The sequence below is a fragment of the Solanum lycopersicum genome, chromosome 2, assembly GCF_036512215.1.
Source record: "Solanum lycopersicum chromosome 2, SLM_r2.1".
Classification (NCBI taxonomy): domain Eukaryota; kingdom Viridiplantae; phylum Streptophyta; class Magnoliopsida; order Solanales; family Solanaceae; genus Solanum; species Solanum lycopersicum.
In genome coordinates this window covers 69287167-69314627 of record NC_090801.1, presented here as the reverse complement: position 1 = coordinate 69314627, position 27461 = coordinate 69287167, and the positions used below count along the sequence as shown (strand labels likewise).

Genomic DNA, 27461 nt, shown 5'->3' with positions numbered 1-27461 from the left:
GCGATTTGACCACATTATAGTAGAGTTTAGGTATAATTGAATGCAATTAAATAATTGGGACCAACATAATTTGATTTGTTTGTTTGGTCAAATAATTAGTTAAACAAAATGAAATTGATTAAAGCATATCAACTATACTCTTTGTTGACAAAGGGAGGCAAACTCTTTCTTATTACTACGTACTTCATTCATCCCATATTAATCGTTCACGTAATTCTTAAAAGATTATAAATAAACATAAGTAGATCGAAACAGTCTACCAGAAAACAATGTAGACTGCTTAGCTCTCGTAACTAATTCATCAAAATGTAATATTCTAGTAGTAGTTGGTTATCTTTTAACATGAAGAAGAAGATGCAAGTGTCATGAAGAAGTAGGGTCAGAAGGTACATCTATAATGAGGTTTACTGACTCACTGGTCCCAACACAATGAGAGACAAAAAAACACAAGAGGGACAATGAAGAGATAATTTTGGATCTATCTCAGTTGTACTTAATCTGCAAACACGATGACTAAGTACATCTTGCTAGCCAAGTGCACAGACATATTGCATCTTCTCAAGGAATCATTAATTTAGAGATGGCAAATGGGTTGGCTTATTCGATTGAATTTACGCGGGTCAAAATCAAAATGGTTTAAAAATTACTTTGGCTTGAAAGAGGGTTAAGGTTAAGGCTCATATGGATCATAAGTTCATAACTAAACTTATTTCATTCTTAACAATCACTTTCATTTAATGTTGATTTGACAAAAAATCTTATGAGAACTTATATTAGGAGAACATTACAAGCTCTCTAAATCAAACAAAAAAAAATGAAAGAAATATTTATAGTGTAAGAGTCAAATAATATGAAATGGAAGAAATACATTTTACTTTATTTGTTCTTGTACTTTTAGCACCTAATAAAACTACTACTTTTCTTTATCGTTATTACATGTATAACATATCAAAATAAAACAATGTCATTTTGAAAATAGTTTGATAAAATTTCTTATTGATCAATTTGAATTACACATTAACTCATTTTGAGGGGCTAAGTCGATTAATTTTTCCAACAAAAAATAAACAGAAAAATCCATAACTTGGCAAATTTAAATAGATTATATTTTCATGGACTAATTTTTTCACCTCCAGAAATTACTATGTTCAATTTTAATTAAAACGATCTAGAGTAATACAATATATAAAATATAGAGAGCACAACAACCACAATCTTTAAATCATAAACCTGTCATATTATAACTTTTTGTGTTTCAATTTGTCTAACACAATTTTCTTATTAGTTCAAGCCAAGAAAATGGCATACCCCTCTATTTTGGAAATAAATTTCCTCTTACAAAGCTTTCTTTTAGTCATGCAAATGTCACTAAAATATTGATATGCCACAAAAATGTTATGATATGTTTTAGGTCTACATATTTTTTTTTTAAAAAAATATTTCTTTCCTTTCAAATTAAATTATGACAAAAAAAATTGAAACACAAATAGTGAAATTAGAGCGCCTCGATAAATCTAACAAACTCGAAACCAAGAAGTGAATTTGATGGTGCATGAGACTGACTGCTCTTATCTTAGATGTTTAAAATGGAGAAAAGGACATAACCTTTTGGTGGATGGTTAGTTAGGGTATAATAATTTCAACGTTGACGACACTGCTATATGTAGCTTTCAATGTTGGGCCTGCAAGATTTATTTATTTCAGTCCACCAACCTCAGTATCAGACTATCAGTGCTGAAACTCGAAATGGTTAGCAACAGTAAAAAGGCATATTTTATGTAGAAATAAAGACGCAAAATGATTTATTGCTAGCAGCAATGGGGGGGACAGGGGATGGGTATCAGGTCAAAGAGATTTTAAAATAAAACAAGGTTTTTCAGATGTACTTTTTCATATCAATTATTCACCAAGAAAGAAAAATCAATTATTCGTTTAGAATTGGCAATGCCCTGTGTCCGTCCTATTGACTAAAACATTGAAAGAAAACGCATTTTAGTCCATTTTTTATTAAGTTAACAAAAATCATCCTCTAGACTATATGTACTAGGCACCCTACGGCATGGACAGAGAGATGAATACGTGAAATATGTAAAGAAAATCTACTTTACAAGTTTTTTATCGCTGTATATGCAGAGATATGAATGTCGCAGCACTCTGCATCCCACGAAAAATCCTTTATCATGGCATCGAGGATCTTCTTGTCCCATTTTGATGGGTTGTTCTTATGTAATAACATGACATAAAAGCAAAATGAAAAAGATCTGCTCTTCTTCGGGAAGAAAGTATACTTACCAGAAGAAGATAGCTGAGAAAGATCAGTAATGTTTCTCATACTTATTAGGTTCTTTCGGGTCCAAAAGGAAGGGGTGGAGAGGCTAGAAAGACTTTCACAAGACTCAACTACTTACAAGTTCATCAATTGCTTGGTTTAGGGGCATATTGGAGAAGGTATCTTTGATATAACGAGAGAATTCGGTGCCCTCAACATCACCATCCACAAAGTGCCCGAAATTGCTGAAATAAAACTAAGTGTGGAAGACAGCTAAAATATTCTAAGTGTTGGAAGCTGGCAGGATTATTCTAAGTGTTGGAATGAAGCCTGAAATATTCTAAGTGTTAGAATATTAGTATTTCGTGTAGATAAGAATGTAATTTGAATTAGATTCTATCTGTTGGAAATATAGCTGTTGGAAAGTTAGTTTTGAACCCTGGGCTGACATGTGTCGGACAGGTGTCATGTGTAACCGCCGCATGTAACCGCTTGTAACTGCCATTGTGCAAAATTTTGATTTAAGGTGGAAATTCGTCTAAGGCAGAGGACAGAGAGTTTTCTAGCCTTAGACTGATTTGTGAAGCCTTCCTTTGTATTAATTATCGATTAATAAAGGTTGGGACTTGGTCCTGTAAACGCTGCCTGTTTATTGTTTGACATTGCTGTTTAAGTATTTCTATACTTAGTCAATTCTGTGGGTGTAAGTAGGCTGAAGTATTACAGACGCTGTAAGACTGCCTAGAGTGGTGTGCGAGAAAAATAAATCGACCCTCTTTCAATTGGTATCAGAGCACGGTTAAATAATGGTGAAAAACGCAGAACTATGGGAGTTGGCACAAAAAATTGAATCCTTCGTCGGGTTTACTGAAGATGTCCTGGCAGACCCTACGTTTGTGGATTTATTCACACAAATCATTGAGTTGAGAGTGGACGCTGAGAAAGTTCAGGGAGAAATTGGTGGATATCGACAAAATATTGATAACCACATCACTGAAATCTTGGACTTTCGTGCTACAACTACACAAAAAATGGAGGGACTGCAGAAGGAAAATGAGAACCTTCGTGCAGAACTCGTCGTTTTGTGTCGGGCTGTGGCTGCGTTGAGTTCAACTCGTGTTGAATCGTCTAAGGTTAAGATTCCAGACCCTAAAGCCTTCAGTGGCGCAAGGAGTGCTAAAGAACTTGAAAATTTCATATGGGACATGGAACAGTACTTTACCGCTGCAAGGGTGTCGGACGCTGATAAGTTAAACATTACCACAATGTACTTGTCGGGTGATGCGAAACTTTGGTGGAGGACTCGTAATGCAGACGACGTAAGTGCTGGTCGTCCTAGAATTGATACATGGGATAAGCTTATAAAAGAAATGCGCGATCAATTTCTTCCTAGCAATGCATCTTGGCTTGCAAGGGATAAATTGAAAAGGTTAAGGCAGACGGGTTCAGTGAGGGAATATATAAAAGAATTTACCTCTGTGATGTTAGACATACAAAATATGTCTGATGAGGATAAACTTCACAATTTCATTTTGGGCATGCAAGGCTGGGCTCAAGCGAACTACGAAGGCAGAATGTTAAAGATCTGCCTGGGGCAATTGCTGCTGCTGATTCGTTGGTAGATTTCCGGACGACTCGTCCTTCGACAGATGTCCCTTCTACTTCGAAAAATAAGAAAAAGAATGAAAAGAAAGGGGAATGGAGAAAGGATAGTCGTAAAGAGAATGCAAACGATAAAGGAAAGGCACAAATGAAGGATGGGAAAGACAGACCCAAGAGTAAAGATGGAAACTCTAAAGGCTGTTGGACTTGTGGTGGTCCTCATTTGGCCAAATCTTGTCCAAACCGGGAAAAAGTGAATGCTTTGCTTGCTGGTAATGTGAATCAAAGGGAGGAGAATGAAGAAATCGTGGCTGCAATGGCAAATCCATTGGGATTGTCCTTCAATCACATTATGGGGATCAATAATGTTGGAGAGATCTCTAGCACTTCGAATCCTCATGCTTCCTTAATTCATATAGAAATGAAAGTGAAGGAACAATGTGTGATGGCAATGGTTGATACAGGGGCCATACACACGTTTGTAGATGTGAAGATTGCTACAAAATTGGGGCTGAAGTTGTCTAAAAGCCCTTCCTACGTCAAGACAGTCAATGCTAAGGCACAAGCCATTGTGGGCATGGCTTATGGTGTGTGTATGTCAACTGGAAGTTGGGTGGGAAAACATAATTTGATGGTGATGCCGCTTGGAGACTTTGAAATTATACTTGGGATTGATTTCCTAAGAAAATACCAGTTTGTTCCGTTTCCTCACTTAGATGGAGTGATGGTAATGAGTGGAAGTGATGCTGATTTTCTGAAGGGTGTTCATCCGTTTGGAAACATTAATAAAGTTGCGAAGAAGAAAGACAAGGAAATGTTGTTGTCTGCTATGTCGATCGACAAAGGGCTGAAGAAGGGTGATGAAACCATACTTGCTGCCTTGGTCGAAATTAAACCTGATGTGAAGATGGAAGTGCCTGATTGTGTCGCTGAATTACTTAAACAGTATGCTGATGTTATGCCACCTGAATTACCAAAGAAATTACCACCAAGGAGGGATATTGATCACAAGATTGAGTTGCTGCCTGGTACGGTTGCCCCTGCACAAGCTCCTTATCGTATGGCTCCTAAAGAATTGGTTGAACTACGCAAACAATTGAATGAATTGCTAGATGCTGGATTGATTCAGCCGTCTAAGGCTCCATATGGTGCTCCTGTTCTATTCCAAAAGAAACAGGATGGAACAATGAGAATGTGTGTGGACTACCGGGCGCTGAATAAGGCAACTATAAAGAACAAATATCTGGTTCCGTTGGTGCAAGATTTAATGGACAGGTTAAGCAAGGCATGCTGGTTCACAAAACTTGATTTGAGGGCAGGCTATTGGCAGGTTAGGATAGCAGAGGGTGATGAACCAAAAACAACATGTGTAACTAGATATGGTTCCTATGAATTCCTTGTAATGCCGTTTGGGCTGACTAATGCCCCGGCAACATTCTGCAATTTAATGAACAATGTACTGTTTGACTATCTTGATGACTTCGTTGTTGTTTACTTAGATGATATTGTTATATATAGTCGAACGTTGGAAGAACATGTTAATCACCTAAGTTTGGTTCTGTCTCAATTGAGAAAATACACACTTTATGTGAAGATGGAAAAGTGTGAATTTGCTCAACAAGAGATAAAGTTCTTGGGGCATCTTGTTAGTAAAAACCAAGTTCGAATGGATCCTAAGAAAGTGCAGGATTGTTGATTGGCAGGCACCTCGTCATGTGAAGGATTTGAGGTCGTTTCTTGGCTTGGCTAACTATTATCGAAAGTTTATTGCTGGTTACTCAAAGAAGGCAGCGTCTTTGACAGATCTGTTGAAGAAAGATGCAAAATGGGTTTGGTCCAAACAGTGTGAAGAAGCATTTCAAAATTTAAAGAATGCTATTGCATCAGAACCTATACTCAAATTGCCTGATTTTGAGTTACCGTTTGAAGTACACACTGATGCGTCAGACAAGGCGATTGGTGGCGTATTAGTGCAGGAAGGTCATCCAGTAGCCTTCGAAAGTAGAAAGTTGAATGATGCTGAACAAAGATACTCAACACATGAGAAAGAAATGGTTGCGGTGGTACACTGTTTGCAGGTTTGGAGAGTCTATCTCTTACGCACTCGATTTGTGGTAAGAACTGATAATGTAGCAAATACATTCTTCAAAACACAGAAAAAGTTGAGTCCTAAACAAGCACGGTGGCGAGAATTCCTGGCAGAATATGATTTCATGTGGGAACATAAACCAGGAAAACACAACCAGGTTGCTGATGCGCTGAGTAGGAAAGAAGTGTTTGTTGCAGTATATTCAATTTCAAAACTGGAAACTGATTTCTATGATAGAATCAGATTGTGTGCTGCAAATGATTCGTTATATGTTAAATGGATGGGTCAGGTGCAGGAGGGCACAATGAGACGGTATTGGATCGAGGACGATCTGCTCTATTTTAAAGGGGGGAGAATCGTTGTGCCAAATCAGGGCGGGTTGCGCAAAGACTTGATGAAAGAAGCGCATGACTCCGCTTGGGCTGGACATCCAGGCGTTGAAAGGATGTTAGCCTTACCGTCTCGTGTGTATTTTTGGCCGAAAATGGAAGACGATATAGAGGCGTACGTTAAGACTTGTCATGTTTGTCAAGTTGACAAGACAGAACGTAAAAAGGAAGCAGGGTTGCTGCAACCTTTGCCTATTCCTGAAAGGCCATGGCTATCGGTAAGCATGGATTTCATTTCTGGATTCCCTAAAGTAGATGGCAAAGCATCTATCATGGTGGTAGTTGACAGGTTTTCAAAATATTCTGTTTTTATTGCTGCTCCTGAGTTATGCTCATCTGAAGTTGCTGCTGAGTTATTCTATAAACATGTGGTTAAATACTTTGGTGTTCCGGCTGACATTGTGAGTGATAGAGACACAAGGTTCACGGGTAGATTTTGGACAGCATTGTTCAATATGATGGGAACTGAATTAAAATTTTCTACTGTAAATCACCCACAAACAGATGGACAGACGGAAAGAATTAATCATTTGTTGGAAGAGTACTTGAGGCACTATGTGACTGCAAGTCAACGGAATTGGGTGGCATTGTTAGACACTGCGCAGTTTTGCTATAATCTGCACAAGTCGTCTGCAACAGAAATGAGTCCTTTTGAAATCGTCTTAGGCAAACAGCCTATGACGCCATTAGATGTTGCTAAATCTAAAAATCAGGGAAAGTGTCCAGCAGCATACAGAGTTGCAAGGGACAGACTTGAAATGTTATCTGAGGCACAAGATAGCTTGCGCAAGGCTCAGCAGCGCATGAAGAAGTATGCTGACCAACATCGTCGCTCAGTGGAGTTCAATGTGGGTGACAAGGTGTTGCTGAAACTTACCCCACAAATCTGGAAACAGATTGTAAGTAAGACCAGACATCGGGGTTTGATACCTAAGTATGATGGTCCATTCGAAGTGGTAAAACGAGTGGGCGAAGTTGCTTATAGGTTGAAGCTGCCAGAAAGGTTGAAAATTCACCCCACCTTCCATGTGAGTTTCTTGAAACCTTACTTTGCAGATGAAGATGATCCGGACAGGAACAGATCAAAGAGGGCTCCTCCATCAGTACCTACACAGTATGATGCTGAAATTGAGAAGATCCTTGATCACCGGGTTTTGGGCACAAGTAAGAAGAATACTAAGACTGAGTTCTTGGTTCATTGGAAAGGCAAGAGTGCAGCAGATGCTGTTTGGGAGAAAGCAAAAGACCTATGGCAGTTTGATGCTCAAATCGATGACTATCTCAAAACAGTCTCGATGAGGACATCGAGTTCAAGTGGTGCGGGTGGTCTGTTAGACCCGCAATCTACTTGACCTAACTACGTGCAGACATGCCAAGGACTTGGGCATTGGTCTTGGCATGGATGATGGCAAAACAGTGCAACACAAGTTCAAGGTGCTTGGGTGTTGGCAAGGCAGCTTGAACGTGCATGGCTTACGTGCGGGCTAAGGGCGTTGGCAAGACAGCATGTTGACTTGATGAAGCAAGGCTGTGAAGACTTGGCAAGGTCAAAGACAAAGGCAGTTCACCCGAAATTGCTGAAATAAAACTAAGTGTGGAAGACAGCTAAAATATTCTAAGTGTTGGAAGCTGGCAGGATAATTCTAAGTGTTGGAATGAAGCCTGAAATATTCTAAGTGTTAGAATATTAGTATTTCGTGTAGATAAGAATGTAATTTGAATTAGATTTTATCTGTTGGAAATATAGCTGTTGGAAAGTTAGTTTTGAACCCTGGGCTGACATGTGTCGGACAGGTGTCATGTGTAACCGCCGCATGTAACCGCTTGTAACTGCCATTGTGCAGAATTTTGATTTAAGGTGGAAATTCGTCTAAGGCAGAGGACAGAGAGTTTTCTAGCCTTAGACTGATTTGTGAAGCCTTCCTTTGTATTAATTATCGATTAATAAAGGTTGGGACTTGGTCCTGTAAACGCTGCCTGTTTATTGTTTGACATTGCTGTTTAAGTATTTCTATACTTAGTCAATTCTGTGGGTGTAAGTAGGCTGAAGTATTACAGACGCTGTAAGACTGCCTAGAGTGGTGTGCGAGAAAAATAAATCGACCCTCTTTCAGTACCCCTTTGAATCTTTAGTAAGAAGATAGGGTCCAGCATCAGTCATAACCCCCACCCCCCCTCCCCAGATACATGGTAGTCTATTTTTTGCTTCTTTAATTAAAAAAGCATGTTGTTTCATGTTTCCACATTAGTCCACAAAAGATAGAATTTTGCGGAGACCACTTACTGGTATTTGGAGTACTGTATCATCAAAAGAAGGGCATAGCATGATGTCAGATCCCGCAAGTACTAAATGTGCTAAAGTTTCATCATATTTGTTAAGGAATCTCATATTTTCATCCTGTGGTATTGAAAGATTCAACAATAATTTTAGCTGCGAAATCTTGTGTAATTATACATTGAATTGAAGTTAATCATGAGCTCTGAGAAATGAAGGGATGCAATTACCTTGAATTCCTCCTCAAAATATTCCAATGCCGAATTCAAACCAGGAGTTTGAGCCGAGCTCATGAAGACAAACTGCACATCATCAATTGAAATTCTCATTGGTTTAAATAAACTCAGAAGGAAGACAAAATAACAGATACAAATTTTTAGACTAATTAGTTTCCAAATAGAAGTGCAAACCTACCTGAAAAAATCATCAGCAAAGCTATGCCATCAAGAGAAGACATACAGAGAAGTGAGAACCATGACTTACTTGAGAAAAGCAACAACAACTACCCTCAGTCCCAGAAAAATTGGGATCGTCTATATGAATCCTAAATGACCATGTTTCTATTGGAATTAATGCATCAATGTTTAGTCTTCCGAAATTGTCTCTTAGTTTTTCAAGAAGTCTCTTTAGAATTTCGTAGTACATGTATCTAGTAAATTGTGATACATGTATTTAGTTATTTGTGCAAGACTTTTTGTTTTCTATTTTGAGTAGTATAAATAGTGATGTAGTTGATGATTGTAATCATCTCAAGTGGCCTTAAGTAGCCAATAATAAACTTGAGTATTCTCTAAAGATATTATTTTCCTTCCATATTTCCTACAGTTTCTCCATTTAATATCATCCTAAAGCCAAAAGTACTACCAAAAATAAGAAGTACTAGAATTTATTTTCCTTATGGAAAGCACATCAAGCTTATTCAGAAGAATGAACCTGAACACCTCTCCTAGAAGCCATCCAAATAAGTGTCTTGAGGTTCTCCAGTTCAATATTAAAGATGTCTGAGAAGATGCATCCTACCTGAAGATACATCATTAATAAGCTAAACATATAATGATACATCAGCTGAACGCAATACTAAATTTGAACAACACTGATGATGTCCTCATCTAATCACACAACAACAGATGGAAGTCTTAAAATGAAGCAAGTTATAATCAAAGATCAATAAGGGATTTCACAGAGAGCAAAAGAGGCGCACATCAAATCACATGTCACTAATCTTCCATGGAATAGTACCTAGGGAAAATTACCAAAGGAACCATATAGTTCAGAGAGAACATTTGGGTTTTAGAAGTTCCTAAAAGGCATCCAATAGAGTAAAGAGACATAAAATTCAGCAGCAAAGCAGACATTTTACCCAGTTATATTAAGAACACCGTTTTGTCCAACTTCAGTGATACTTACTCATACAATAAAATATTCTGTTCCTTTATCAGTGTTAGGCAGACAGACCTAGACAATTTCATAAAGAAGAAGCTAAAAGAAAAGATAATCTTTGAGAAATCCCCATTAATAGTGTTCGATTATAAACTTTTGCAGGTGTATCTTCAACTAGAGTAAAACCTACAAGAACAATGGATGCTTTCTCCTGCAACCCCAAATGCTGCTGCAACGAGACTTTGCAGACAGATTTCCCCTTCATATTATCTGCACTATAGTTTTGTGGAAGAAACTTATCTACTGAGGGATCCCAAGCTGAACTGTTGAATCCTTGAGGAGCAACTACTAACTTGTCCCTACAATCAAGTTGTATTAACAAATGAAAAGCAGCTTCATAAACACCAGAGGAGAAACAATCCTGAGAGACTACTAATCTGTTGCAGCAAGCAAAAGCATCTCTGGAGCCTTTAGCAAAGAATAGAACTTGCCAAAGAATCAGAAATCCATACTAGCCTAATTGTAAAATGTTGAAGAGCACATACTTGTGTATGGTTAAGGTGGACTCAAGACCATGACTCCTAGCATGAATTATCTGCCCTTTTGTTTGCATGGATGACATTATGATAACATTGTTGGAGTATACAACTCCAGCCTGGACAAAGACAAAGGAGTAAAATGTTACATGATGCACGGCAAAAGAACTCAAGTTTGTCTGGAGATAATCCATTGAATGAAGAAACTATAAGGCAAAAAAGACATAAAAAGCCATTTATGGGAAAATATAAATGAGATGTGTGGAGAGGGAGTTCACGTTGCCTGCTTTTCAAACTCTCTCCAATTACCATGTGAAGTGAAATATGAAGTAGGAATCCCTTCTAACGGAAATACAAATATTCCACTTATGTGACAAAATGGCATCCAGTTACTGTGCAGTCAAGTATCCAATGGGAGCAAACAGTCAAGAGGTCAGAAAGCATCAAATACCTTCAAAACATTGACAAGATGGGAGTTGTTGTTATCTTGCAGACGGTCAGAACAATGTAATCCATAAGGATCAAGCCCACATAGGGCCAACTTTTCAGGTTGCTCTACACACTGATACAGATGACATTCAGAGATTGCCAAGAGGCTTGGTGCATTTTGAAACTACTCTTAGAGAAAACAGTAATGATCGCTTAATCCGGATCTTGCCTGAGACTCAAAGCTTTGACACGTCAACATTATTCTGGTACCTCCAAGTCCCTGTACATTTGAGAAGTAAAAAACGCATCATTCACGATGCGTAGAGAAAGGAAACTTTAACAGAAACATCAAACACCATAGTTTTGCCTAAGAAATACCACAAAAGGTGCATCATAGAGAGGAAGCAGGACTAGTCGCCCGAACCATGTAAAAACAAAATTCAGTTGCATTGTATGTTAAGTAGCAAATTTTAGTTTACAACCGCAGAAGAAATATATAACCAGACCCATCAAAATTACCAGCAAAACACTGTAGTTTCTTCATGTCAATGGCCCAATTGAACAATAAGGCCAAGAGGACATTTGGCAAGAAACTAAGAAATCAAATGCACATCTCCTAAAAGGTGGGGAGGGCTTGGAGTTAAGGATCTAAGTTTCCATAACAAAGCGTCGTTGAGTAAGTGGCTATGGAAAATTAAGGTGGAGGTACAATTTTGAGAGAGGGGTGATGGAAGGAAGTGGAGAATAAATTATGTCACTGTGCCTTATGGGTGTGATTGTGGAGAGTATCATGAAGGAATAGGTAGAATTTAGAAACAACATATCATTCAGGATACGAGAGAGTTAGTTTCTGGAGACATGGTGTGGGGATAACTTGTCGAAAGAGTATCATGCCAAAGGGAGTTGACAATTTAGCAGATTCAGAGGATACAAAGTGAAGAGATCCTTTGGGACTTGAGATTCTGCAATGTTACCATGATAAAAAAGGTGATTGGGTTTCAAAGATTCTTAGCTTTGCTTCAGAAGCAAGGCATGCCAGTTGACAGCCTCTAACGTTTTCCCATTTCATTAACGAAAAAGATATTTACTTAATCAAAAATAAATAAATATAATCAAATGGCACCACATTGAAAAGAAACATAGTGACACTAGATCTATCCAAATAATGGTGAACATGTAGTAAGAAGTTTATCGCAGTTGAATGCAAATGCTAAGTAGTGAACCTGATTTACAAAAACATCCCAAAACAGTGGACCAACAATAGATGTTTCCCAGTTGTGTATATGAAGCACATCCGGCTGCTTTCCTGCTTTAACTATATAATCCAATGAAACACGAGAGAAGTAGGTGAATCTGTGATCAAATGATAATTCAAAGAAATTGTGAAAATACATGTCACTACTTGACAACTGAAGGGTTAAAAGTAAACCACTGAAAATGTAAGCCCGTGCAGGAAGAATAGATCACAAACCACCACTAACACTCAAATACAGGTGACTTAGAGTAACCTCTTCAACCAGTTGACCGGCTGCATTGCAGAGAGATTGAGGGTGGGAAAGAGGGAGGGGATGGGGTGTATACAAACACACTGCCCAGTAGGTGTTTTTTTCTAATAAAACTATCAGATCAACGGACACACGCCTATGCTTGAAGGAACAACCATCAAAACATTAATTAAACCTCAATAACATGGTCTTCAAGTCGGAGAGCAATTTAAGCAACTTCCCAGGAATTGTATCTTGTTGAATAAAGAGAAATTCAGTAGAGATAGTTTAATCTAATCTAAGTTTATCGTGATACGACCCAAACACATCCACCAGTCTAGTCAAAGAGAAGTATTCAAAAGCTAGGCTTAAGAAATCAGGAGTTTGCTTGGGATAGAAATATAAAGAAGTTCAGCAAATTTAACAACTTTGCAGAGAGAAGCCATTCTCTACCAGACTTCAGCTCTAAACAACAAACGAATACTAGCATTTTTTCTACCATTGCTACAACTTAGAAAGAGCTAAAATTATTTAGCATTAACATATCACATTGGATCTTGACCACATTTGACAGTGCATACTATCAGTACGAATGTTACTGTCCTTGAGAAGTTCTTAGATTTCATAAATGTTAGCTAAGCAGGTACAGCAAATAAATCAAGTTTTTAGCATGATAAACTGATTCCTACCCTCTTCCAGTAAACACGCTGCCAAGCTTTAGGTAAACGAAGAATAGTGTAACCATTCTTCTAAACATTGGTCCAACATGCATTCAAAATTATTTTACAAGTCTGTGTGGTTTATACAAGTGGAAAGCAGGAGAAGATGCAAAGGCAACCAATCGAGATTCATACAACATATTAGGAGGAACTCTCTGCATTTGAAGCAAACTATAGAATGCTGGAAATGTTGTGTTTAAATTATTATTAGATATAAAACAAACAACTATTGCCTGGAGTATGTCGTTTATTGAAGTCCTTTCCAGTTAGAGTCAATCAACCTTTTAACCAAAATAAGTACTATAATAAGAGTTGACCAACAACATCATGAACTAATCCAGCTGAAAGGCTGCATTCTAAGAAGCTTTCGAGTTCTATTCACATTTGATATCAAGAAGAGTGTTCCAAAAAAGACAATAAACTTCCCAAGTCAGAATACTAGCATTTTTTCTACCATTGCTACAACTTAGAAAGAGCTAAAATTATTTAGCATTAACATATCACATTGGATCTTGACCACATTTGACAGTGCATACTATCAGTACGAATGTTACTGTCCTTGAGAAGTTCTTAGATTTCATAAATGTTAGCTAAGCAGGTACAGCAAATAAATCAAGTTTTTAGCATGATAAACTGATTCCTACCCTCTTCCAGTAAACACGCTGCCAAGCTTTAGGTAAACGAAGAATAGTGTAACCATTCTTCTAAACATTGGTCCAACATGCATTCAAAATTATTTTACAAGTCTGTGTGGTTTATACAAGTGGAAAGCAGGAGAAGATGCAAAGGCAACCAATCGAGATTCATACAACATATTAGGAGGAACTCTCTGCATTTGAAGCAAACTATAGAATGCTGGAAATGTTGTGTTTAAATTATTATTAGATATAAAACAAACAACTATTGCCTGGAGTATGTCGTTTATTGAAGTCCTTTCCAGTTAGAGTCAATCAACCTTTTAACCAAAATAAGTACTATAATAAGAGTTGACCAACAACATCATGAACTAATCCAGCTGAAAGGCTGCATTCTAAGAAGCTTTCGAGTTCTATTCACATTTGATATCAAGAAGAGTGTTCCAAAAAAGACAATAAACTTCCCAAGTCAGAATACTAGCATTTTTTCTACCATTGCTACAACTTAGAAAGAGCTAAAATTATTTAGCATTAACATATCACATTGGATCTTGACCACATTTGACAGTGCATACTATCAGTACGAATGTTACTGTCCTTGAGAAGTTCTTAGATTTCATAAATGTTAGCTAAGCAGGTACAGCAAATAAATCAAGTTTTTAGCATGATAAACTGATTCCTACCCTCTTCCAGTAAACACGCTGCCAAGCTTTAGGTAAACGAAGAATAGTGTAACCATTCTTCTAAACATTGGTCCAACATGCATTCAAAATTATTTTACAAGTCTGTGTGGTTTATACAAGTGGAAAGCAGGAGAAGATGCAAAGGCAACCAATCGAGATTCATACAACATATTAGGAGGAACTCTCTGCATTTGAAGCAAACTATAGAATGCTGGAAATGTTGTGTTTAAATTATTATTAGATATAAAACAAACAACTATTGCCTGGAGTATGTCGTTTATTGAAGTCCTTTCCAGTTAGAGTCAATCAACCTTTTAACCAAAATAAGTACTATAATAAGAGTTGACCAACAACATCATGAACTAATCCAGCTGAAAGGCTGCATTCTAAGAAGCTTTCGAGTTCTATTCACATTTGATATCAAGAAGAGTGTTCCAAAAAAGACAATAAACTTCCCAAGTCAGATATAAAGACAACACAGAAGAACATATTAAGTCTAAGATATGCATAAATAAGCGCCTTTACAGTATCTAAAAAGGAAGAAACAGAAAGGCAAGAAATAAAAGGGAATAGTTGAGCATCAAATGGTAGTATTGTGGAGAGAATAGAGCAGTACATATTAATCAATCAATCAAATATGCATTAAACCAAAATCAGTTGGGATCAGCTACCACAATATTGGGAAAAGTACATAACTAGAAAGATATAAAAAGAATTTATGAAGCTAAAAGTTTAAGAAGGGTAGACAATAAGATATATGAAATTCTTTTCCTACTTCATTCAATTGCAAGGTAATCTGAATAGAATTAACAAACCGTTCAAAATCATTTGAGTAGCCATATATGTTCTCACAGCCGAAAAATGCTGAATAGTAGAGAGGTTCTACGAAAGTCACTCCAATGCCACAGACAACCCTGTTTAACAAAGAATGCAAGGTTTACTGCTGTTAGCGTCAGGATAAAATTTGATACAAACAGTGTGATGCAGGTTTAAAGACCAACTCATCACTTCCGGACTGTAAATAATATTCATGTTCGTCCAGTTTCCTGACACCAGCCTCACCCCATAAAGGTAAATAGATCAAATATTTTTCTTTCTTTTTTAGAATTTATAACACACTAACCAGAAACTCACCCAGTCCAGATTCTGTTTCCATGCAGTTGACCATTAAAGTATGAATGGAACTCCGCTTCAACTTCTCGTAATCCAAGAACTTCATTTAAATTTAGGCTAGCATACCTGTATCAGATTTATTCAGCCAATTTATACTTACGTTGGAACGTCTCATCGATTCAAACAGAGTAAACACGAAGAAGAAGCAGGCAATAAGAATGGTACATGAATAAGAACACCACCTAGGCATAGACACACAGTTCACAGAAGCTGATGAGTGTTAAAGTAATATATGTCTAGAAAATTGGTGTAACGAGATCCTATATGAATACAGGTGGTGGTTCTACTGGAACTTAGCAGAAGCACCTTTTTAGTAACTTATGTAACAGGTTAAATTTGCTTTTTAGAAAAGAAGATGATCAAAATAGAGCTTTAGTTCCTGTAAATAGAGTACACATCCAATCTCTTTTCATCTATATCTGAATCTAAATTGCTTCTTATAACGCCTCTTGGGATGGTAATTCCAGAAAAGCATAAATAAAGAAGCCACAAGTGCAAACTTTCATCAAAAACCAACCAAAAATGAGAGTGGCAAAAATATTCTTGATTACTTGGGTAAGATAACCTCAACCAGATTTCCCTTTCTTTGCAAGGCACGAGATAATCCGGTTACATATGGTGCCAAGGATCCAACTGATGCCACTGGTGCCATTTCAGTACAAATGTGGATTATGTGGTCTCCCGACCTGAACATCAGTAAAAACAGAAGAACAGATGAAGTCCACAAAACTCAAATGTAATAAATATGTAGTACTACTAATGCCCACAGCTTAGGGGCCTACAGTATATAGCAAACTTCTAACTGACAACATTGGATAGAGGGAAGACAAAAGGCTGGGGTAAAGGGAAACTATCAGTATATTGCTGTTAAAAGCAAAACAAGCTGATTCAAACCATATACCAGATGAGAAATTCCAATTCACCTGTGTGCCATCTGTGTTATATCCTTCAGGTTAGTTTAACCTTTATGATTAAGAATTTTTCAGAAAGATAGTTCGCTAGAACTATGATTAGTCCAAAGAGAAAATCAAGCAACCAAGTATTTGGGTGACAATTGTTAAATAAATACTTCTGAAGCAATTAAACTATTGCCAAAATTTTGCTTCTAAAGTCATACATTCCGAAATTAGTCAACACATTGTTGTAAACTTACTTTCTACTTTTCCTGGGGAAAGTGACGCAGCTCTACCAGAAGCTCAGTGTCCTGTTTATGCATTATCTGTGAGAAATAATCAGCTATACTATCTATTGAATCCATGACCAGCCTTCTAAACTCTGATGCCTCCTTGCTGCCAATCAAACTGGTAAGAACCATAGAGTCTATCCTTAGTAGTAACTCAGCGCTGATTGAGAAATCTGTTTCATGAAAAAACCAACAATGAGCTCTTGGTTTTATCACCACATGCAAACTCTCCGGAGCATGTGCCAAGAATTATCAAAATTAAAAAAAAAAATGAGAAGATACCAAAATACAAGAAACCGGATAAGTAAATGCATACCAAGTCCAAGACTCTAACCATTATATCTACAACCTCCGCATGTAACAGGAATCACTTATATATCCTAAATGGCATTTAAAAAATTCTGTTTTAAACTATCAGACATTAGTCTTCTGTTGTTGTTATTGCTGCTGTTGAATGAGATTGCCCCTCTTATAGTGGGTTCATGTGGCTGCTTTTCACATGAAGGTATTGTGTTTTTCATTGAGGAAACTTCATGACAGATCCTGCAAATAATACAAGAAGAATGCAAGAATAGTACCACAACCTTTTCTTGTATACATCAGCTTTATTCTCTCTAGTTGCTCGATTCTATCGAGCAATGAACGTCTCTCTCTTTTTACTCTATCGCTCTTCCATTGCCAAGATGCGTTGTTTGTTCAAGTACAAGATATCTAGATAGAAGGCATTCAGTAAAACAAAATAAGAAGATGTATTACACGTGTACTAAGAAAACTTGGATGGACAAAGTGCATCAACAATAACTTACTCTGTTGAGCTTCTATGATAAGAAAAAAAAAGACGAAAATATTGCAGTAGATGAAAACACGTAGTAAAGCAAGGTTGAAGCAACTGAAAGAAAAACACTACAGTACCTCATCACTACTCTGGTTTCCCAACCTATGTTGCAAAACAATATAGTATTTTAGTTACAGTAGAACGGATAAACTTTGAGTCACACAGAAAAGTTAGAGGGGAGAAGGATGGATTCGTGCTCACTCCAACTGCAATGGTCCACTAGATGAGCCATTACTCTCTGCATTCTTCCTGCAAAAAGTTGAACAAATCAAAACTATACGAGAACATACAAGGAATGGAGTAATTATACGTTATCCTATAAATATATGGTGCAATAATATTTAACGGGCTAACAAAATAGCAATTTTTTTCCAATTTTCATGATAGAAAAACATTTCTTTGTTATAAACTTTCAGGAATACATAATTTCGCTTAAACAAGCAACAATTAAGAGAAGGAAATAGAATCAGAAGAGAGCCAAATGTATTACAACAACATACCCATTGCAGTAAAATGTATTACCTAACGCAACAAATGAAGCAGGAAGCTCGAGGAGGTTTGCCATTAGACGGAGAGAAGTTGGTCCGAGGAGGAGGAGCTTTGCCGATGGTTGAAATGGAAAGCATCTCCGTGATCATTTGTCCGTTTGTGTTTTGTTGTTACAGTAGCGAATACGACCCGGACTCTCTGACAGAGAGAGACGTGAATTGCTTGCTATGATAAGTGGGAGGATTGCTACTGTCACGTGATTTTGCTCCAAAGTTCCAAAATGCCCAAACACTCCTTAACTGCTTACAGCGCCCCCCATAACCGTCACTTGCGAAATTTCAGCTTTCACATGGAACGATTTAAATTAGGTTAAATTTGACTGATATTTAAAATTGGTTTGTTATAGAAAAAAATTTACAATGCGGCCAACATTCTCGGCTTCCTTATTCAGCTCATTCGAGTAAATCTCTTTCTTTGCTTAGTCCCTCTTCCCAACTATCGTCTAGCTCACGTTCATTGCATCTCAGTTTTGACAATTTGACACCAAACTATGCGCTGTTAGAAACAGCTTCTCAAAATTCAAAAACAAATTAGAAACGAAGTACACCCTCCATAACTTTTTTCCTAGACAAAAAAAAAAACAGATTTCTTGCATATACTATTAAACTAACGCAAAAAAACAATAGTATAAGCATAAAACACTAATGATTTATAATTCATAATAACTAAAAATTCAGAAACCAATATGTGAATTATAACGCAAGTCGAATGTAAGTACTCCAATAAGCACATGTCATGGCAGAAAATAATGTAGCAAATAACCCAACAGATGCTCATGTACCTGAGATTTTTCTCACAAATGGCTTACAAACAGGAGCTTTAAATTATTGCAGCTCCAAGAAGACTAAAAACTCTGTTGCAACCGTGCTTGTGCAATGAGCCACAACGCTCAGTAGATACAAATCAACAGGTAAATCAAGCGGAGATTGAGATATTACTGTACAAACTTCCCACGAGCCCCCTTTACTTTGTGCTAGCATAATACAAATCCTCTATAGTTCTATCTAACAAGCAAGGAAAACATATTTCCCATCACTGATGGCTCAACTTGCGCTTCTTTGACTCTTTCCTCAACCGCTCCCTCCTTTCTTCTTCTTCTATCTTCCGGAGTTCTTCTTCATCCTCTTTCTTTGCTATTTTCGCACTGGAGAACAAAATAAATTGAGGTCAGCACTCATCTTCCTCTCTTGCTTGCACAGGAGACTATTGAAGACGTTATCAGTGACAAGATAAGTACTACCAGGAGCACACCAGCAAACAGACAATACATGTATGGAGAAAATGTTTTCCACAAAAAATGATTTTCTAGAAACTGTTATCTTGTTTGGTAAGTAAGCAAGAAAATATTTATCCAAAGAGAATTTACATGTTATCTAGCAAAATACTATGGAGGCGAGATGAGATGGGAAGTGGGGATTGGGTGGAGGGAGAGGAGACAATAAACTTGAAATTGCAACTCATAGAACATTTTTTTCCTACTACCATTGACAGAATTGGAAAACATTTTCTTCCTCCGCCAAGAACCTCCCTCCCCCAAACACAAACACACACCAGTCTAGAAAAGTTGCTGGTTTTATATAAAGCAGCTGTCACAAGCATTGGTTCAAGGTTTCAAAATTGTAATGGAAAAATCCAAAAGAAAAAAAACGTTTAGAGCCAACCACAAAGGAAATTAACTATAGTTTTGAAATTTTACTGTTTCCAGACTATTTCTTTGTCTTGACATCACAGTAAAACAAACGAAAAGCCAGAAGGACAGTATTTCCTCTCAACTTCACCCATGCTGTGTGTTTAATCCTCTCTTTATGAAATGCATAACAGATTATTTCTAAAAAAAAGGGAGAGAAAGAAATGTCTAAACTTGGAGAAGTCTTGAATTTGAACTTTTATCCCGAGGATTAAGTTCATACTTATGCCTTCCTCTGCTTGAGAGGGTAGAGAGTGTGAGATTGCTTGCACTAGCAGATCCAGTGAAAGAGGCACTAAGCATGAACAAACAAATGTTGAAAAAAAGTTCTGAAAAAAAAAAGAAGAGGATTGTCACCAACCTTCGTTTTTCTTCCCTCAGTATGTCATCAAAATTAGCCTCCATATCACTAGTATCATCCTCATCTTGATACCTGTTGGGATTATACCTGCAAAAAAAGATGGTACTTCCTCAGGCCAACAAACTACATGAAATTCAACATTAAGCATTATCAAAGCGAGCAGCACCTTGCAGTTATCAGAAATCTTAATTTAACTATCTCCCCGACCCCACCTGTGGTATATTGTTTCATTTAACTACATCACATAAAGAACCATAAAACAAGTTTCATCTAAATCAACTATGTATCAGAGAAAGTAAATATTTAACTTAATCCATTTCCACTGGGAAGAGTATCCTCTTGTACAAAAACGTTATTAAAGGCTATAAAGTTCTCAAGTCTCACGAGCCCTTAGATAAATGAATAAACTAAAAGAGACCTACAACAAATAAATTGATAATAATAATAATAATAACAATAAAAATAAAAATAGTAGAATTAGTACCTAAACATCCTCCTAATCATACTAATAGCTTCTGCTCCATCTTCTTCTTCTTCATGTCTCATCGGCTTTCTTGCAGGGCGCCTATCTTCCAAAAAACGAATTGCATTTTTAGGAGGCAGTTGCTTTATCTGTTAAAATCAACAATCAAGATGAGCATTCTTCATCACCACCACTACTCCTTGGAACCCCCACCCACCCCCAAGAAGGACCCAAACCAAAATGAAGGGTAAGTAGGTCTTCATTCTCTGCAGAGAAGGAAAAGATAAAATGGATAGCATGCAAATGAAAATATAGGTGAGACCTGAGAATTAGACGATGGCACTACCTGTTTCTGCATGATCAGCTTCTGTTTGTATGAAGGCTCAGCTTGTTGGGGCATCACCTTTGATTTTCCTGATTGTAGTATTTCCTTTTTCGGTACCAAGTATTGCCTTGGAATAGAAGGTTGCAACTTTGAAGAGGTTGACTTATGCAAAGCAGGCACGGTGCTCTTTACGCATGGTGTCAAAACCCTCTTGCCGTTTGGACCACCTATGATTTTGGGCTGCACTCCCAAAGGCCGGCCAGGCTCACTCCCTTTACTGCTACCCAGTTGTTTCCTGGAATCTAATGCTAGTTGAGTTTGTTTACTAACAGAAACAGATTTCTGACTCAACAGTCGATGTGGCATTTGACTGCTTCCCAGTATACGTTTCCGTACTACATGATCATCTCGCAACTTTCTCCCAGTATTGCTTGAAGATTGCTTGGTGCTTGGTGGTAAAGCTACTCGTACAGCAAAAAAAATATATAATAAGTTTTCTGAATAAATAGATTACACCCTGAGCCACTAAAATAAATGATGAGATCAGCTACGACAGAAAACACTCCAGAATTAGCAACAGCGGCTTTATGAGGTAGAGAACCTTTTGGTGGAACAGGAAGTTCAGCATCATCAGATAATAGAAATGAGTAATCTCTTGTATTTCTTAACATCTGCACCTTCGTTTTTAACTGCAGAAATTCATATGGCAAAAAAGAGTTTAAGAAAGGCATCAGCAAAATACAGAGGAAATCAGAAGTAAAGCACAATAAAGAGAAGTACAATCAATTTCCACTAAATAAATTCAGTACCCCATTGTTGACTTCCGGTGCATTGTTTCTGGTACCAGATTCTAATCTTGTGTGTTCTGATGAAGAGCTCTTATTGTTCTGCAAGAACAGAAATGCAATGCAACAGATATAAAGTATGTGGTATGCCACTGAAATCAATGGAAAGGTACGTATGTGCCATCAATGTCCATAGGCTCCAATAAAGATGACAACAATTAACCATGCAATATTGGCATGTCATAGACATCACAAATTTTCCCTAGTTTGAAGGTGGAAGCTAAAGTGTTGTCTTAGACTCTTAGCATGTACACTACAAGAGCGTACTTGTGATGAAGGTGGAAGCTAAAGTGTTGTCTTAGACTCTTAGCATGTACACTACAAGAGCGTACTTGTGATGATACCTAACAAACCTTCAAGAAATATAGAATTAAGAAAACTAAACTGAAGCACATGCATCTTCATATGAATTAAAACTTGATACATACAGTGTGGTTTGACTTCATGACTTTTGCTACCAAATTTGGGTTCTCCAATAGTGACTTGCTTTCTTGGATTACTCTTTGAGCAATTACAGGCTGTGAAGGTCCAAAGAAGGAACCATAACTGAAAGTGCCGGAAAAGAAACAGGAATTAAGACCAACACCATAAGCTGCAAAACTGAAATCAATGTATACCCCCATCAATAAATCTTTAAAAGGAGTAAGATATACTTTTTCATGCAATTAGAAAAGAAAGGCAGCTCGGTGCATGAAGCTCCTGCTATGTGCAGGGTCCAGGGCAGGGCTATTGTGCGCAGCTTTCCTGGCATGCTGCAATACTTTTTGCAACTATGCCATGAAAGCTAGAAACAAACGAATCTAGAAATCAGATTTTTCGCAGAAGTCCTAATTATCTTCAACAGTGAACAGCTTCAAAAGAAACTCAGGCAGAGGGATGTCAATCATATATCGAAAGAAGACATATAAATAGACATCCAAAAATCCACTTGACATCGGTTTGCGCAGCAGAGTAGGTGAGAGTACATTCATTTCACAGAATTGATAGATTCTATATCAAGGAGATACCATATTGACAACAAACAAGGGTATCCAAATCTGAAACGCAATACTGATACTTACTTGTCCCTTGGCAATGCCTTTTTAATTTCACCAGAAAGGCCATTAGCAGAACCTAATTCTTTCTTCATCTGCTTCCTGATGCCTTCTTTCAGTCGTTGTCTCAGCTCCAAGTACTCCAACAACTCTTCTGGAGGCTGCTGGGTTTCTTCCTCCTCTGCACCGCTTTCTTCCTCATATTCATCCAAATCTTCATACTCCTCACATTCCTGAATGAATACAATAAAGCTGTCATATCAAAGCAGAAGATAAACAATTCAGAAGAATAATGGATATTCAAAAAAATAAAAATTAAATTACATCTCTTTCATATTCGCCCATAGCTGTTCTGGGTCAGCCAATCAAGTTCTCAATAATGCACAAACACCAACAATCAGAAGTCCTGAAAAGAGAGAGAGATGGAAGTTATGATCACGGAGATAAGCACACATTGGTAAAGCATAAAACAATTTCCAACATAACACAGTAACAAGAGAAATTCTAAAACTTGTTACATTTCAACAACCAATTCACACCTAAATTGAGTTGATTTGCAGAAGACAAAAGCAATCAATATCTACCAATGATCGCATATTTTGGAAACATATCAGAGATAATTATACAAATTTTGAATTGGTCGAGGAGTTGAAAATTTCATGAAAACTTAGTAATTTATCTTTATTTTATTTTTTATATTTAGAAACCCTAGTTTTTTAGGGAGAACAAGAAGTCCCAAATTGTCGGTAATCAATATTCGAGAAGCCTACAAATCCATTTTCTATATGTGAATAGATATTCAAAAATCGATCAAAAATGCCAAAAAAGAACACCAGTGATTCATTCAAGAATCAATAATTTTCATGAGAACTTAGTAATTGATCTTAATTTTATTTTTGATTGTTGGTTTTTTATGAAGAACAAGTCTCACATTGTCAGTAATTAACATCCAAGAAGCCTACAAATCTAAGATATTTGAATAAATATTACCTGAATTGATCAAGAATACCGAAAAACAACAGTGATTCATTCAAAACTCAATAGTTTTGTGAAAACTTAGTAATCGATCTTTATTTTATTTTTTATGTGTTAGAAACCCTAGTTTCTTTAGGAAGAACAAGAAGTCCCAACTTGTCTAGTGATTAATATCCAAAAAGCATACAAATCCAAGATATTTAAATAAATATTACCCGAATCGATCAAGAATGCCGAAAAACACAAGTGACTCATTCAAGAATCAATAATCGGTAATTGATTTTATTTTTTATCGTTGGAAACTCTAGTTTCATGAAGAACAAGAAGTCCCAAATTGTCAGTAATTAATATCCAAGAAGCCTAAAAATCCAGAATATTTGAAAAACCATCACCTGAATCGATCTTGCACACTGAAAAACACCAGTGATTCATTAAGAATCAATAATTTTCAAGAAAACCTAGTAATCGATCATAATTTTTTTTGACTGTTAGAAACCCTAATTTTTAATGAAGAACAAGAAGTCTCAAATTCTCAGTAATTAATATCCAAGAAGCGTACAAATCCAAGATATTTAGCTAAATATGTACCTAAAATCGATCAAAATACCGAAAAGCACCAGGAATTCATTCAATAATCAATAATTTTCGAAAACATTTAGTAATAGATCTTCAATACCTGAAAAACCTAGCCGATGGAGTCGAATAATACCGAAAAGGGCGTAGATGCAAAGAACACAAAACGAAAGTAACGATCCGGCTTCTTTGTGAATGGGCAAACGGTGAATAATATAGAAAAGAGAGAGCTGGAGGAATGACCCAGAACAAACGAGGCCAAGTCTATCGTGCGCCGGGCGTATATAGCCCGAATCCGCGTTCGGTTTCAACATACTTGGTGGCTTTTCCGTGGAACGGTGGGAGAAAAATGTATGCAATAAGGCGTTGCCTTTGGGTGTATTTATTCCTTTTATTTTTGGCTAACTAATATCAATGTTTCCTAATTTGTTGATTTCTGTTTGTTTTCTTTTACCCTTGCGCGTAAAAGATATTTTGACAAAGTCATGTTGAGGTTTTGTTTGGGAATGAGAACGACCTCAAAGAAAGGAAATCACTGTTTCATAACAAGATATAATACATAAATATGATTTTATTTATATTTAAAATATATGATATAAAAATATTAATTTATATTTATATTTCACATAAATATAAGAAATTGTAAAACTATTAAAATAGTTTTAATTTGTTTTTCCTTTTACTAAATAAATAAAAATTTATAAAATCACATAATAAATTCCTATCAAATTATTTGGTCTCCACTTAGATAACTATTTCATCTAACTTTAATTTAATAAAAAAAATTAAACATAAATTGCAGTGTACATGTCTTTAATATAATCCTCTCACATAATACGGACAATTTTTCCACGTTGAACTTGCAATTCTCGATCATGTGACCAAGAAAACGAACCAATATTGTTACTTTCAGTTTTATTAAATACAAAACAATAGAAGTAATATTTAGGTGATGGAGTAATAAGAGAACAATTTATTACTCAACAATCGGTTGGTATGAGTTAAAGTGACTATGTATTGGTGAAAATAATAATTTTATGTAAGTGAGGATAATAAATTTTTAAAAGTAATGATGTGATTATAAATTTTATTTACATATAAAATAAATTGTTAGTATATATAAATGTGAGTTGTTTTGACAGATTATAAATTTGTGAATCAATTTTTATATTAAAAACATCTCAAATTGTGATATGAAATTCTCATATCGTGATTTTTGAAAAATATTAAAACGCATTTCATGATATGATTTTAACAGGAAATATAATCACTCTAAAATGCAAAATTGAGGAATATATCTATCTTTTATTTTAATTTTAAATATTGAAAATTGTCAAAAATATCTTCAAACTATATAAAATAAATAAAAATGTCTTTTATTTATAGTTTGGTCTAAAAAGTGCCTTTATCGTCAATATTTTATTTCAAAGTTGGCCTTATGTTATTTAATGGACCACAAGTATATTTTTTCCAAATAAATATATTATTTATTTTCTTTTTAACATGCTCCTTTTAAATAATATTTTTTAAAAATTAGCAATGTTTATCCTACTTCAATTAAAAAAATAAAAATAAAAAATGAAAATATTTCTTATTGTTTTATAATTATTTTTTATTGTTATATAACAAAATTAACTAAGTATTTACTATGATCTCATATACATGACATATATTATCTTAAAAGAGTACATGAAGTTATTTTATTTTAATTAATAAAATTAGATTAACAAACAAAAAAATATTCCCTACCTTTTTATTTGTTAAAGTAATTTTAAAAGAAATAAAACAATAATAAACTCCTTTAAAAATATTTTTATTAGAAAGAACATGTGTTTAAAATATGAGTAAACTTTCACATATAGTAAACATAAAAATTATTTTTGTATGTTATAATTATATTTTGCATAATTGTGCTCCATATCAAACAAACACACACACACACATGCACGCACGCGCACACACGCCCACCCCCACCACCACCACGCACACACACACACATATATATATATATACAAATACAATTTATTTATTTTTTTATATAATTCACTATACATATGCAAAGAAACCAATTATGTAATTCGCTAAGCATATATAAAAGGTATACAAAAGATCAGTTGTATAATTTGTGTATGTATAAAATGAGAAAGAGAGAAGACAAAATAAAATTGCGCAAGAAATATTTGTATTATATAATTATAAGTGTATAGAATGAAAATATATGTATTTACATGTGTATATACAATTTTCTCTCGCTTTATACAAATAGAAACACAATTTATACATTTCGAAGCTGTTTGTATAAGTGAGAGAGGTGAGGGTAGTGAGAGAGGGAAGAGAGGAGAACAAAAATATATGTATATATATAATTTTTTCTTTCTTTATACAAACACAAACGCATTTTATACATTTGTGTTTGTATAAAAGCGAGAGAGCGGGACAATGGCCAGCGAGAGTTTGAGAGAGAAACTAGACTAACAAACAGTTTGCTACATGACACAATTAAATTAAAATGTGATTATAATATTTAATTTGAATTATTAATTTATCATTATATACAATTTTTCCTTTAAAAAACTATAGGGATATTTCTAAATACTCGAAGGATATTTTTGAACCAAAATATTAAGGGCATCTCCAACCCTACACTCTATTTCACTTTCCAAATTCAAAGTTCTCTATTTTTTCTGACAATTAACTCCAGTGCAATTTTTTATTTTACTCTTTAAAAATGATTTTTTTTCTCTCCTCAATATTATTTTATTATTTCTATTTCATTATTTTTTTTATTTCATAATATAAATCTCTCCATTTTTTTCTGAAATAATCACTCTTATAAAATATTCATGTATATATATTCCTTTTCAAATTATTTTTTAATATATATTATATTTTTAAATAATATAATTAAAAACAAATATTATATAATATGCAAGTTGGTGAACCATTTAAATACAAGTGAAATCATATA

At 35.7% G+C, this 27461-nt stretch overlaps 2 protein-coding genes across 4 annotated transcripts; both read right to left on the bottom strand.

The window, feature by feature from the left end:
* Positions 1–1959: 1959 nt before the first annotated feature.
* Positions 1960–18459, bottom strand: LOC101249596 (probable starch synthase 4, chloroplastic/amyloplastic). Its single transcript, XM_069294424.1, is given in 19 exon segments — positions 1960–2221; positions 2409–2525; positions 8604–8747; positions 8855–8926; positions 9558–9644; positions 10195–10363; positions 10550–10659; positions 10992–11102; positions 11199–11249; positions 12193–12322; positions 15306–15404; positions 15625–15729; positions 16215–16349; positions 16824–17019; positions 17428–17513; positions 17515–17609; positions 17759–17783; positions 17883–17930; positions 18204–18459. Coding segments are annotated over 19 exon segments (2013 nt in total). The 5' UTR covers positions 18320–18459; the 3' UTR covers positions 1960–2104.
* Positions 18460–18858: 399 nt separating this feature from the next.
* Positions 18859–24931, bottom strand: LOC138337109 (uncharacterized). 3 transcript variants are annotated; one of them, XR_011214998.1, is made up of 10 exons: positions 24597–24916; positions 23270–23351; positions 22973–23178; positions 22340–22511; positions 21876–21953; positions 21668–21755; positions 21088–21527; positions 20763–21007; positions 20279–20365; positions 18859–19374 (listed from the first exon to the last, which is right to left on the bottom strand). XR_011214998.1 is itself a non-coding variant. In XM_069294051.1 (10 exons), exons 2-10 carry the CDS (start codon positions 23288–23290, stop codon positions 19263–19265), a joined length of 1278 nt encoding a protein of 425 aa, XP_069150152.1. In that variant the 5' UTR covers positions 23291–23351; positions 24597–24931; the 3' UTR covers positions 18859–19262. The 3 variants fall into 3 exon arrangements, 2 of the variants coding, with proteins under 2 accessions (XP_069150152.1, XP_069150151.1); XM_069294051.1 differs by having other exon boundaries at positions 20763–20890; positions 22340–22457; positions 24597–24931; XM_069294050.1 differs by having other exon boundaries at positions 20763–20890; positions 24597–24914.
* Between the last annotated feature and the right edge of the window lie 2530 nt (positions 24932–27461).